This window comes from Sardina pilchardus, chromosome 22 (genome assembly GCF_963854185.1).
Source record: "Sardina pilchardus chromosome 22, fSarPil1.1, whole genome shotgun sequence".
Lineage (NCBI taxonomy): Eukaryota > Metazoa > Chordata > Actinopteri > Clupeiformes > Clupeidae > Sardina > Sardina pilchardus.
In genome coordinates this window covers 255,001-270,000 of record NC_085015.1, presented here as the reverse complement: position 1 = coordinate 270,000, position 15,000 = coordinate 255,001, and the positions used below count along the sequence as shown (strand labels likewise).

Below are 15,000 nucleotides of genomic sequence, written 5' to 3'. Positions count from 1 at the left end.
TTGGGTCCCCCGTAGGTTCGGTAGCATCTTGAGATCTGAGCAGCCGGTGTTGGGTCCTCCGTAGGTTCGGTAGCATCTTGAGATCTGAGCAGCCGGTGTTGGGTCCTCCGTAGGTTCGGTAGCATCTGCAGTTCTGAGCAGCTGACTAGGCCATGTCTCATCATGAGGGACACACAACTCAAATGCATGAAATGCTGGAACCCTTTTCTCTTGCAAATGACTGCTGCGGTGTGTTTGGGAGAGTGTGTGTGTGTGTGTGTGTGTGAGAGAGTGTGTGTGTGGTGTGTGTGTGTGAGAGAGTAAGAGCATGTTTGTGTGTGTGTGAGAGAGAGAAAGAGAGAGCGGGAGAGCGTGCACGTGTGTGGATGTGGGAGAGAGAGAGACATTATGAGCATGTTTGTGCGTGTGTGTGTGTGTGTGAGAGAGAGAGAGAGAGAGGGAGCGGGAGAGAGAGATGAGAGAGAGAGGGAGAGAGAGAGAGAGAGAGAGAGAGAGAGAGTCGGGTAGGGGGGATCTCACTCACCACTGGGTCCTTGGTTACCTTGGTTACCTGCATGACCACTGGGTCCTTGGTTACCTTGGTTACCTGTCTGACCACTGGGTCCTTGGTTACCTGCCTGATCACTGGGTCCTTGGTTACCTTGGTTACCTGCCTGACCACTGGGTCCTTGGTTACCTGCCTGACCAAGGCCCCTTATCCCGGACTACTCAGTCTGTCTGAGTGGCCAGATCAGGAAGACTATTGGTTGTTCCAAATGCCAATCTTGATAGTGTATTCATTCATCGAGTAATTCCAAATGAAGCTCCACAACTCCACATGTCCTCTGGGCCATGCAGAGGTGGCCTGGGCTGTCTACTGACTCCAGTTCACTCCACATGTGAACGTTTTTGCATGAGTATGGTGGTGTATTCATGTTTGCGTGAGTATGGTGGTGTGTTCATGTTTGCATGAGTATGGTGGTGTGTTCATGTTTGCATGAGTATGGTGGTGTGTTCATGTTTGCATGAGTATGGTGGTGTGTTCATGTTTGCGTGAGTATGGTGGTGTATTCATGTTTGCATGAGTATGGTGGTGTATTCATGTTTGCATGAGTATGGTGGTGTATTCATGTTTGCATGAGTATGGTAGTGTATTCATGTTTGCATGAGTATGGTAGTGTATTCATGTCTGCGTGAGTATGGTAGTGTATTCATGTTTGCATGAGTATGGTAGTGTATTCATGTCTGCGTGAGTATGGTAGTGTATTCATGTTTGCATGAGTATGGTAGTGTATTCATGTCTGCGTGAGTATGGTGGTGTGTTCATGTTTGCATGAGTATGGTGGTGTGTTCATGTTTGCATGAGTATGGTGGTGTGTTCATGTTTGCGTGAGTATGGTGGTGTATTCATGTTTGCATGAGATGAGCGTAGCCAGAGAGGGTTAATGCGGAGATGCGTTGTGTTGCTCCATCTTGTCAGTAATGAAGGGTTAATGCGGAGATGCGTTGTGTTGCTCCATCTTGTCAGTAATGAAGGGTTAATGCGGAGGTGCGTTGTGTTGCTCCATCTTGTCAGTAATGAAGGATCTTTGGCGTAGCGGAGGCAAGTGTTGATGTTTACAGTCAGCAGCACTCCAATAGAGGCCTCATGTGGGGAGGTCCTGTGAACAGTGGACACACACACACCTGACCTGTGAACAGTGGACACACACACAAGGGCTGAATAGCCAGCTGGTCCTACACCTGACCTGTGAACAGTGGACACACACACAAGGGCTGAATAGCCAGCTGGTCCTACACCTGACCTGTGAACAGTGGACACACACACAAGGGCTGAATAGCCAGCTGGTCCTACACCTGACCTGTGAACAGTGGACACACACACAAGGGCTGAATAGCCAGCTGGTCCTACACCTGACCTGTGAACAGTGGACACACACACAAGGGCTGTATAGCCAGCTGGTCCTACACCTGACCTGTGAACAGTGGACACACACACAAGGGCTGAATAGCCAGCTGGTCCTACACCTGACCTGTGAACAGTGGACACACACACAAGGGCTGAATAGCCAGCTGGTCCTACACCTGACCTGTGAACCTCCCAGGTGAGGCTCTGCCTGTCCTCTTCATCTGTTCCTACACCTGTCCTCTGTACCTGGGTAGTGGGCTGAATAGTCAGGTGGTCCTACACCTAGATAGATAGTAAGTGTGTGTGTGTGTGTGTGATTGATCAATATACTGTATGGTTGTGTGTGTGTGTGTGTGTGTGTGTGTGTGTGTGTGTGTGTGTGTGTGTGTGTGTGTGTGTGTGTGTGTGTGTGTGTGTGATTGATCAATATACTGTATGGTTGTGTGTTGGTGTGTGTGTGTGTGTGTATGGTTGTGTGTGTGTGTGTGTGTATGGTTGTGTGTGTGTGTGTGTCTGATGGTTTTGATGCATTATTGTGTGTGTGTGTGTGTGTGTGTGTGTGTGTGTGTGTGTGTGTGTGTGTGTGTGTGTGATTGATCAATATACTGTATGGTTGTGTGTTGGTGTGTGTGTGTGTGTGTGTGTGTGTGTGTGTGTGTATGTGTCTGATGGTTTTGATGCATTATTGTGTGTGTGTGTGTGATTGATCAAAATACTGTATGGTTGTGTGTTGGTGTGTGTGTGTGTGTGTGTGTGTGTGTGTGTGTGTGTGTGTCTGATGGTTTTGATGCATTATTGTGTGTGTGTGTGTGTGTGATTGATCAATATACTGTATGGATTTCGATTTCATTTTCAGCTGCATTTTCATACAGTAGTGTGTGTGTGTGTGTGTGTGTGTGTGTGTGTGTGTGTGTGTGTGTGTGTGTGTGTGTGTGTGTGTGTGTGTGTGTGTGTGTGTGTGTGTGTGTGTGTGTGTGTGTGTGTGTGTGTGTGTCTGATGGTTTTGATGCATTAGTGTGTGTGTGTGTGTGTGTGTGAATAGCAGGTGTGTCCTGTCGACATGTTGGTACAGATATTGAGAAACCGGCTCAGCCTCATCTGTAACGGCTGGAACCCTGGGTGTGTGTGTGTGTGTGTGCGTGTGTGTGTGTGTGTGTGTGTGTGTGTGTGTGTGTGTGTGTGTTTGTGTGTGTGTTTGTGTTTATGTGTGTGTGTGTGTGTGTGTGTGTGTGTGTTTGTGTTTATGTGTGTGTGTGTGTATGTGTGTGTGTGTGTGTGTGTGTGTGTGTGTGTGTGTGTGTGTGTGTGTGTGTGTGTGTGTGTGTGTGTGTGTTTGTGTATGTACACACACAGAGGACCCTAATGCACACACACTGATGACCCTAATACACATATAAGCTCTCACAGAGGACCCTCTCCTGAAATAGTGCAGTAACTAAAGGTATGATGGATGCTGTTTTGTACGGTGGCCCTGAAGTGCAAAACACAACACAAATAAGACAACACAACACAAATAAGACAACACAACACAAAGAGAGAAATCACGGCCCCAAAGTGCACAACACAACACAAAAAGAGACAACACAACACAAAGAAGAGAAAAAACGGCCTCGAAGTGCACAACACAACGGCAAATCACACAACACAACACAAAAAGAGACAACACAACACAAAAAGAGAAAACACAACGGCAAATCACACAACACAACACAAAAAGAGACAACACAACACAAAAAGAGAAAACACAACGGCAAATCACACAACACAACACAAAAAGAGAAAACACAACGGCAAATCACACAACACAACACAAAAAGAGAAAACACAACGGCAAATCACACAACACAACACAAAAAGAGACAACACAACACAAATAAGACAACACAACACAATTAGAGAAACCTCGGCCCCGAAGTGCACAACACAACGGCAAATCACACAACACAACACAAAAAGAGACAACACAACACAATTAAGAGACAACACGGAATACCTTCGGGCCACATGAATCGTCGCTGGGACACGTACGTAGGCCTACAGCCCGCAGAAAATAGCATGCTGGGTCTTCACATGTCCATAAGAACCCACAGTAATGGAATATCCACGTTGTGTTTTATTCATAATATGTTTGGTGTATAATCCAACTCATACAAAAGCAACAAGTTCGAAACAAATCATCAGAAATCAGGAAGTAGCCTAAAACAGCTTGTAACTCTGTCACCGTTCTAGATACCGTCATATACCATATATGGTCATTTTTTTGTGAGATCCCCCTAGTTACCGTGGTAGCTACCACACATCAGAGCGATGGCTTTGCCCCACATGTCTTTCTGCGACGAGATATTCAAAACCGGAGAAGATCGGGCAAGAGAGCTGTCAATCAGGCTCCCTAGCTTTGAATGACGACAGCACTAGTCAGCCACATGCCTCGTCATTGAAAACCGGATAATGTTGAAGCCAAGGGGTAGACGATTTCAGTGATATGCGACTTTACTTTATAAACCCTAGTAAAGTCCTCGTAACATTCATTAAAAGATTTAAAGAGACATGCAGGCTGAAATAATTCGAAGATTTAATGGTGCATAGGCTACTGACAATAAAACTCTTACACAAGAACCCCTTTGAGTAGAAGCATAATATTGGTGTCAAAAGAAAGCTAATATTCTGGAGATTTTTGGGGAGCCTGATTGACAGCTCTCTTGCCCAATCTCCTCCGGTTTTGAATATCTCGTCGCAGAAAGACATGTGGGGCAAAGCCATCGCTCTGATGTGTGGTAGCTACCACGGTAACTAGGGGGATCTCACAAAAAATTACCATATATGGTATATGACGGTATCTAGAACGGTGACAGAGTTACAAGCTGTTTTACTTCCTGATTTCTGATGATTTGTTTCGAACTTGTTGCTTTTGTATGAGTTGGATTATACACCAAACATATTATGAATAAAACACAACGTGGATATTCCATTACTGTGGGTTCTTATGGACATGTGAAGACCCAGCATGCTATTTTCTGCGGGCTGTAGGCCTACGTACGTGTCCCAGCGACGATTCATGTGGCCCGAAGGTATTCCGTGTTGTCTCTTAATTGTGTTGTGTTGTCTCTTTTTGTGTTGTGTTGTGTGATTTGCCGTTGTGTTGTGCACTTCGGGGCCGAGGTTTCTCTAATTGTGTTGTGTTGTCTTATTTGTGTTGTGTTGTCTCTTTTTGTGTTGTGTTGTGTGATTTGCCGTTGTGTTTTCTCTTTTTGTGTTGTGTTGTGTGATTTGCCGTTGTGTTTTCTCTTTTTGTGTTGTGTTGTCTCTTTTTGTGTTGTGTTGTGTGATTTGCCGTTGTGTTTTCTCTTTTTGTGTTGTGTTGTGTGATTTGCCGTTGTGTTTTCTCTTTTTGTGTTGTGTTTTCTCTTTTTGTGTTGTGTTGTCTCTTTTTGTGTTGTGTTGTGTGATTTGCCGTTGTGTTGTGCACTTCGAGGCCGTTTTTTCTCTTCTTTGTGTTGTGTTGTCTCTTTTTGTGTTGTGTTGTGCACTTTGGGGCCGTGATTTCTCTCTTTGTGTTGTGTTGTCTTATTTGTGTTGTGTTGTCTTATTTGTGTTGTGTTTTGCACTTCAGGGCCACCGTAGTTTTGGTTAGTGAGCTCATAAAGACATACTAACTAAAAGGTGCAGACACACACACACACACACACACACATTGAATATAGTTAACTTTTCATTCAGCCTGTAATTATTACCTCCGCCAAGGAGGTTATGTTTTCATCTGGGACCGCTGTCTGTCTGTCTGTCTGTCTGTCTGTCTGTCTGTCTGTCTGTTGTCTGCAAGATCACTCAAAAAGTGATGGATGGATTTCGATTTCATTTTCAGCTGCATTTTCATACAGTAGTGTGTGTGTGTGTGTGTGTGTGTGTGTGTGTGTGTGTGTGTAGGGCGGTGGTAGTGTAGTGGTTAACCCTTAGACGCATAAGTGGGGTCAAAAATTACCCCAGAGGTTGTTTTTTTGCAGTATCTTCTTAATTGTATTTTTTATTTTCATTTAACCTTCCATGTGTTCCTCAAATAGGTTGTCTTTGACATGAGGCCATTTGCATTTGTGTCTAATTGTTATATTTTCAAGGTAATTTCATGTTTTGTATCAGTACCACCGTTCCGCATACGTGGGGTCCACGTATGACTCCAAGCATTTTTTATGGAATTTCAAAGGTTAACCCTAGGAACCTTTGATTTTTAGTAACTGTGACAGTCAGGTATACATTTACTGTCATTGTGAAGCAGAATTCACCAAGCGCTGGATTGTTCACCCACTAATAGGGAACGTGAGCTGGGTTTAGACCGTCGTGAGGTGCCCTCACTGTCTTAATTAGGACTCTAGATGCCCTCACTGTCTTAATTAGCACTCTAGATGCCTTCACTGTCTTAATTAGGACTCTAGCACCAGAGGTTAGGGCTCTAGATACCCTCACTGTCTTAATTAGGGCTCTAGATGCCCTCACTGTCTTAATTAGCACTCTAGATGCCCTCACTGTCTTAATTAGGGCTCTAGATGCCCTCACTGTCTTAATTAGCACTCTAGATGCCCTCACTGTCTTAATTAGGACTCTAGATGCCCTCACTGTCTTAATTAGGACTCTAGCACCAGAGGTTAGGGCTCTAGATGCCCTCACTGTCTTAATTAGGACTCTAGATGCCCTCACTGTCTTAATTAGGACTCTAGCACCAGAAGTTAGGGCTCTAGATGCCCTCACTGTCTTAATTAGGGCTCTAGATGCCCTCACTGTCTTAATTAGGGCTCTAGATGCCCTTACTGTCTTAATTAGCACTCTAGATGCCCTCACTGTCTTAATTAGGACTCTAGCACCAGAGGTTAGGGCTCTAGATGCCCTCACTGTCTTAATTAGCACTCTAGATGCCCTGACTGTCTTAATTAGCACTCTAGCACCAGAGGTTAGGGCTCTAGATGCCCTCACTGTCTTAATTAGCACTCTAGATGCCCTCACTGTCTTAATTAGGACTCTAGATGCCCTCACTGTCTTAATTAGGACTCTAGCACCAGAGGTTAGGGCTCTAGATACCCTCACTGTCTTAATTAGGGCTCTAGCACCAGAGGTTAGGGCTCTAGATGCCCTCACTGTCTTAATTAGCACTCTAGATGCCCTCACTGTCTTAATTAGGACTCTAGATGCCCTCACTGTCTTAATTAGCACTCTAGATGCCCTCACTGTCTTAATTAGCACTCTAGATACCCTCACTGTCTTAATTAGCACTCTAGATGCCCTCACTGTCTTAATTAGGGCTCTAGATGCCCTCACTGTCTTAATTAGGACTCTAGCACCAGAGGTTAGGGCTCTAGATGCATTCTATGTTCGTTGCTGGTCGTTTGGTCGCTGAACCGCGTCATAGCTCATTACCATAAAGTTAAACCACTTTCAACTTTCTCTAGTCGCTCAAGACGCCCAAAACGCGGCGCCGACGGATTGGTCGCTGCTGGCAGCTGAGAGAAGCCGGCTTCCATTGAAAATGAATGACTTCCGGAATCTTTGGAAGCTCAAGTCGCCCGCGGTGTGAACGCACAGTTAGCGGAACAACCAGCCCTGCAACAGCGGTGAGAAAGGCTCACGATGTAGCCTATTGCCTTAAGCCAATACACGAAGCTGTTTATCGCTGGTGAGAAAGGCTCACGATGTAGCCTATTGCCTTAAGCCAATACACAAAGCTGTGTATCGCTGGTGAACAGAGTGCTTGGTCTTGAGTGAAGTGTCTCTTATGAGGAGAGGCAGGGTTAGGGTTAGGTTTATATATATTTATTTTATATATATATGTGTGTGTATGTGTGTGTGTGTGTGTGTGTGTGTGTGTGTGTGTGTGTGTGTGTGTTTTATAAGTGTGTGTGTAAGTGTGCACAGTATGTGTGTGTGACTGTGTGTGTGTGTGTGTGTGTGTGTGTGTGTTTATAAGTGTGTGTGTGTGTGTGTGTGTGTAATGATAGGGTGAGTATTCTTGGTGCTGAGAGGAACTGTGTGGTCGAAACCCAACATGCTAGGACCTGTCCCTCCCTCTCTCTCTCTCCCTCTCCCTCTCTTTTTCTCCCTCTCTGTCTCTCCCTCTCTCTCCCTCCCTTCTCCTCTCTCCTCGCTCTTTCTCTCTTTATCTCCCTCTCTCTCTCCTTCTCCCTCTCTATCTCTCTTTCCCATTCTCTCTCTCCCTCTCTCTATACCTCCCTCCCTCTCTCTGTCTCCCTCTCTCTTTCTCCCTCTCTGTCTCTCCCTCTCTCTCTCTCTCTCTCCCTCTCTCTTTCTCCCTCTGTCTCTCCCTCCCTCCCTCTCTCCTACATTCCTCTCTCCTCTTTGCATTCCTCTCTTTCTCTCTCTCCCTCTCACTCTCCCTTTACTTTCATCTCTCTCTGTCTGTCTGCCTCTCTCCCTCTCTTCCTCTCTTTCTGACTATCTTCCTCTCTCTCTGACTCTCTTTCTCTCTCTCCCTCCCTCTCTCTCCCGCTCTCTCTCCCTCCCTCTCTCTCCCGCTCTCTCTCTCTCTCCCTTCAGCCCAGCTGGCATCCTGACGTCAATTTGACATCAACAAGTAGTCAAGATTTCGACCAACATGTATGACGTGCATAAATATGCATAATTTCATTATATTTTGTAATGATTTCCTTGTGGTTGTAAAGAGGCCCAACAAAGATATCAATCTAACATGTTTTTTCTGGTCCCTACATCTCAGGTCTATATTATTGACATTAAATCAACATTGATTTGATGTCAGGAAATAAGACGTCAAATTGATGTGAAATTTATGTCAAAACAACGTCTGTTAAAATGTCTGAAAAGGTATATTATTAGCCTACTCATTGTAAATCGACGCGAGTTTTTCAACATCCTGACCCACACAGCAGAGGGTTCCAAAACGGACCCTCTGCGGCGGACTCCGTGCGGATACGCACATCGAAGCGCCCTTTCCAGTCCTAACGGCTCCTTCAGTTTTCAAATTTCTCGTTGATGAAGTGGAAGACGAAACAGCGGCGTCTGAAGGCTCACTGTAAGTATGCTCCTATATGCTTTATTTATGCAGCTACCGAGTCTATCCACTGAAAAAGTACTTCCATAACACAAGTAACCTACTTATCTAGCTTTATTTGCTGATATTATCCGAAGATTTGCTGGTCTGCAGATATTGCTCATATTTACACACCAGCTACGGTCTAGCTGCTAGCTTTCGCAAGCTAATTTAGCCCACTTTAGACAGGGCTAAATCCTGTCCAACTAGGGCTTTGTTACCCTTTTAATGAAAGCTAAACTCAGAACTGAGTTTAAAATGAGCAACGTTTAATTTGGTTTAACGCTAACTTTGTGTTTGTGAACAACAAAAGTTGGCTTGCGTTAGCTAGCGTTAGCTTGTTAGCTAACGATAGCATTAAAGTTACAGGAAAACTAGTTTTTGTTAACGTTATGAAAGCTTAGATGTTGGACTCGGGAGTCTTTAAGAAAACGAAGGCCAATTCGGATGTGTCTAAACATCATTTCTTTCTGGGAGGGAGGCTGATTTCACATTGTTCACCAGTCCGGGATAACGTTAGCTGCTAGCTAATGGTTTTAAATTATGAATGACGTTAGCAGTAGCCTGCTAGTTCTAATAAGGTAGCGCTAACCAGCTGCCGCATGCTCAAACACATACGTCATAGCTCGACATTCTCTGCTGGCAGCAACAAATAGCTTTGGGACTCGTGCTTATATTTTGTACACGTTAGAAACCAGCAAACAGGCCTACTATTCAATCTAAAAAGTCCGGTTTCCAGACGTGTTTCCTGGTGACTTTTTAGATTGAACTGTAGCTGCTAGAGATTACTCTCTAACTTTTACGAAATATAAATGCACAAAGGGCACGAGGCTATTTGTTTTAAATTTTCATGTAGAAATACTGTCGTCTACGAGTTCATTTAATGACATTGAACGTTCCTTGGAGTAAGATTTAACTGAGAAGAGGCAAAATAGAAGAGGCAGTTGTTGACTTCATGTATGTCCTTGCTTTGCCTTGGCACAGACCAGACACTTTGTGGTGAATGTTTAGAATATATGGGAAGAGGAGCTAAAATGATCAGCACCATATTCTGTGGATCCCAATATAATGCATTTTTTAATGGGGTGTATTATTGGTTATGATAAATATTTGGCCATTTCTTTCTGATGATAAACGTAATGCATATTTATGTATCTGTGTTGCAGGTCATTCACAAGTGGCTCCAGTCTGGTTTTGGGGTTCTGCCATCCAAGTAAAGTAAGCTTTACAGTTTTACATTTGATTTATTTGACTTTTGGTCTAAACATTAATAATAAAAAATAACCATATGCCTCTGTAACTGGTGTTACTAGTTCAGGACGAAGTGAAGGTAAATGTCAACATGCTTAAATGCCTTTGTCTGCTGTAATAAAACCTACCCTCTACCTCAAAAGTTCTCTAATGAAATGTACATTTATGTATCTGCGTTACAGGTTATTCACAAGTGGCTCCAGTCTGGTTTGGGGGTCTACGCTTTCTCATCCTGTCCTGCCACCCAAGTGAAGTAAGCTATACAGTTTTACATTTGATTTATTTGACTTTTGGTCTAAACATCAATAATAAAAATAACCATATGCCTCTGTAACTGGTGTTACTAGTTCAGGACGAAGTGAAGGTAAATGTCAACATGCTTAAATGCCTTTGTCTGCTGTAATAAAACCTACCCTCTACCTCAAAAGCTCTCTAATGAAATGTACATTTATGTATCTGCGTTACAGGTTATTCACAAGTGGCTCCAGTCTGGTTTGGGGGTCTACGCTTTCTCATCCTGTCCTGCCACCCAAGTGAAGTAAGCTATACAGTTTTACATTTGATTTATTTGACTTTTGGTCTAAACATTAATAATAAAAATAACCATATGCCTCTGTAACTGGTGTTACTAGTTCAGGACGAAGTGAAGGTAAATGTCAACATGCTTAAATGCCTTTGTCTGCTGTAATAAAACCTACCCTCTACCTCAAAAGCTCTCTAATGAAATGTACATTTATGTATCTGCGTTACAGGTTATTCACAAGTGGCTCCAGTCTGGTTTGGGGGTCTACGCTTTCTCATCCTGTCCTGCCACCCAAGTGAAGTAAGCTATACAGTTTTACATTTGATTTATTTGACTTTTGGTCTAAAAATTAATAATAAAAAATAACCATATGCCTCTGTAACTGGTGTTACTAGTCAGGACGAAGTGAAGGTAAATGTCAACATGCTTAAATTCCTTTGTCTGCTGTAATAAAACCTACCCTCTACCTCAAAGCTCTCTAATGAAATGTACATTTATGTATCTGCGTTACAGGTTATTCACAAGTGGCTCCAGTTTGGTTTGGGGGTCTACACTTTCTCATCCTGTCCTGCCACCCAAGTGAAGTAAGCTAAACAGTTTTACATTTGATTTATTTGACTTTTGGTCTAAACATTAATAATAAAAATAACCATATGCCTCTGTAACTGGTGTTACTAGTTCAGGACGAAGTGAAGGTAAATGTCAACATGCTTAAATGCCTTTGTCTGCTGTAATAAAACCTACCCTCTACCGAAAAGCTCTCTAATGAAATGTACATTTATGTATCTGTGTTACAGGTTATTCACAAGTGGCTCCAGTCTGGTTTGGGGGTCTACGCTTTCTTATCCTGTCCTGAGTGATTCTTGACATTGAAATTATATCAAAATTTGTCAATAAATGTTCATACTTTTGTCATTAATGTTTGATTTCGGATTTATGTTGAATTGACAGCGAAGCTTGATATTGAATGATAGCAAAATAGCATTAAAACATTGTCTTCCTATGCATCAACATCATGACATCTTGACATCAAATAAATGTTGAATTGACATCAAATGCCAACAAAACTTGACATGGAAATGACATCAACATCATGACATCTTGATGTCAAATAAATGTTGAATTGACATCAAAGCCTGATATTGAATGATATCAAAATAGCATCAAAACGTAATCAACCATCATGACATCAAATACATGTTGAATTGACATCAAATCCCGACAAAACATGACATCAAAATAACATCAAAATGACATCAGCAGAGGTCAAAATCTTGACATCAAATTGACATCAGTACATTGACGTCAATATGACTTTCATTCTAGACCTATTTCGTGACGTAATTTTGACGTCAATGTTCGATGTCATATTGATGTCAAATTGATATCAAATGCCCACTGGGAGGTCTGAACAAGTGTTGCTCAATGTTGTTGTTCATGGAATGTACAGCTCTATCAGACATTCAACTCACATACGCACTAACGCACAAACTCACACACACACACACACACACACACACACAAACTCTCTCTCACACACACACACACACACACACACACAACCAGACGCACTAACGCACAAACTCACACACACACCCCCCCCCACACACATACGCACTAACGCACAAACTCACACACACACACACACAACACATAATGCAGATAAGGTGTTGCTAAGGTGTTGCTAAGGTTGGCACGGTGGCTGCTACGCTAAATAAAGCAGTTGCTGTGGTGGTTGGTGGAGCAATCATGTTAAGCCTACCTTACCCTGACAGACTTTGACAAGATTCTTGAAAGATTCTTGAAAGATTGTAGTCTTCTGAGTAAAGTTTGAATGAGGGGCATTAGTTAAAAGACTACAATCTTTCAATTTCCCAAAGCTTGTCAAAGTCTGTCAGTGTAAGGTAGGCTTTAGTTGCTATGGTGGTTGCAATGGTGGTTGGTAGGGCAATCATTAGCTCATTCACTGCCATTGACGTCTTTAAACGTCAATTTAGACACATACGTTGACTGCCATTGACGTCTATAGACGTCAATTGCCTCTTTCAATGGGGAGGGCTCCTGGGTGGGCTTGGGAACGATCTGGCAGAGTTTCAGGCTTGTAAACAGACTGTACTAGCGATCCGAACCGCTAGATGGCAGCAGTGCCATTTGGATGATTAGTATCTGCCTAGAGTGCACAAGTCATGCAGAGACATATAGCAAACACACTGAAGATCGACCACAGTGGATCTAGTTTGCACGCGATGCAGGGAATAAATATGCTTACTTCTTACATCAAGGATGGAAAACACGTGAACGGTATGATCCATTTACATTGGATATTGCTATATAGACTAACAACAAATTTGCTAGTGCTAGCTTGCTAAGTCTACCGTCCTGTTCAGAGTCTATAGCGACCACCACACATGCCCTTGTGATGCCATCCCCTTGTGATGTGTGTGTGTGTGTGTGTGTGTGTGTGTGTGTGTGTGTGTGTGTGTGTGTGTGTGTGTGTGTGTGTGTGTGTGTAGGGTGCCCTGTTGTCTGTTACACTGATGAATCTTGTTGTGTGTGTGTGTTTGTGTAAGGTGCCCTGTTCTCTGTAGTATTAATGACTCTTGATGTGTGTGTGTGTGTGTGTGTGTGTGTGTGTAGGGTGCCCTGTTCTCTGTAGTATTAATGACTCTTGATGTTCCTCACAGGCTTCCATACTCCGAGATGGGCTGGGCTCCACCAATGAGAACCCTCGGCTGGGCTCCACCAATGACAATCCTCGGCCAGTGCTGGAGGGCGGGGCTACAGTGCGGTGGGCGGGGCCAAGAACTCTGCTGCTGCAGCGCACGCACGGAACTCTGGGATACGGATTCACACTCCGTCACTTCATCGTCTACCCACCAGAGTCTGCTCTACGGGTAACACACACACACACACACACACACACACACACACACACACTTCATCGTCTACCCACCAGAGTCTGCTCTACGGGTAACACACACACTCACACACACACACACACACACACTTCATCGTCTACCCACCAGAGTCTGCTCTACGGGTAACACACACACTCACACACACACACACACACACACACACACACACTTCATCGTCTACCCACCAGAGTCTGCTCTACGGGTAACACACACACTCACACACACTCGAAAACACACTCACACACACTTCATCGTCTACCCACCAGAGTCTGCTCTACGGGTAACACACACACTCACACACACTCGAAAACACACTTCATCGTCTACCCACCAGAGTCTGCTCTACGGGTAACACACACACTCACACACACACACACACACACTTCATCGTCTACCCACCAGAGTCTGCTCTACGGGTAACACACACACTCACACACACACACACACACACACACTTCATCGTCTACCCACCAGAGTCTGCTCTACGGGTAACACACACACTCACACACACACACACACACACACACACACACACTTCATCGTCTACCCACCAGAGTCTGCTCTACGGGTAACACACACACTCACACACACACACACACACACTTCATCGTCTACCCACCAGAGTCTGCTCTACGGGTAACACACACACTCACACACACACTCACACACACACACACACTTCATCGTCTACCCACCAGAGTCTGCTCTACGGGTAACACACACACTCACACACACACACACACACACTTCATCGTCTACCCACCAGAGTCTGCTCTACGGGTAACACACACACTCACACACACACACACACACACACTTCATCGTCTACCCACTGGAGTCTGCTCTACGGGTAACACACACACTCACACACACACACACACACACACACTTCATCGTCTACCCACCAGAGTCTGCTCTACGGGTAACACACACACTCACACACACACACACACACACTTCATCGTCTACCCACCAGAGTCTGCTCTGCGGGTAACACACACACACACACACACACACACACACACACACACTCACACACACACACACACACACTTCATCGTCTACCCACCAGAGTCTGCTCTACGGGTAACACACACACACACACACACACACACACACTTCATCGTCTACCCACCAGAGTCTGCTCTGCGGGTAACACACACACTCACACACACACACACACACACACACACACACACACACACACACACACACACACTTCATCGTCTACCCACCAGAGTCTGCTCTACGGGTAACACACACACTCACACTCACACACACACACACTTCATCGTCTACCCACCAGAGTCTGCTCTACGGGTAACACACACACTCACACACACACACACACACACACACACACTTCATCGTC

At 44.3% G+C, this 15,000-nt stretch overlaps 1 protein-coding gene across 4 annotated transcripts in view; it reads left to right on the top strand.

Moving 5' to 3' along the window:
• Positions 1-15,000, top strand: part of LOC134069845 (rho GTPase-activating protein 23-like) — a 67,643-nt gene that overhangs the window by 933 nt on the left and 51,710 nt on the right. For all 4 annotated transcript variants that reach the window (XM_062525970.1, XM_062525969.1, XM_062525967.1 and 1 more), the window contains exon 2: positions 13,395-13,604. In XM_062525970.1, the coding sequence (XP_062381954.1) occupies positions 13,395-13,604 (210 nt within the window). The remainder of the gene's footprint in view (positions 1-13,394; positions 13,605-15,000) is intronic.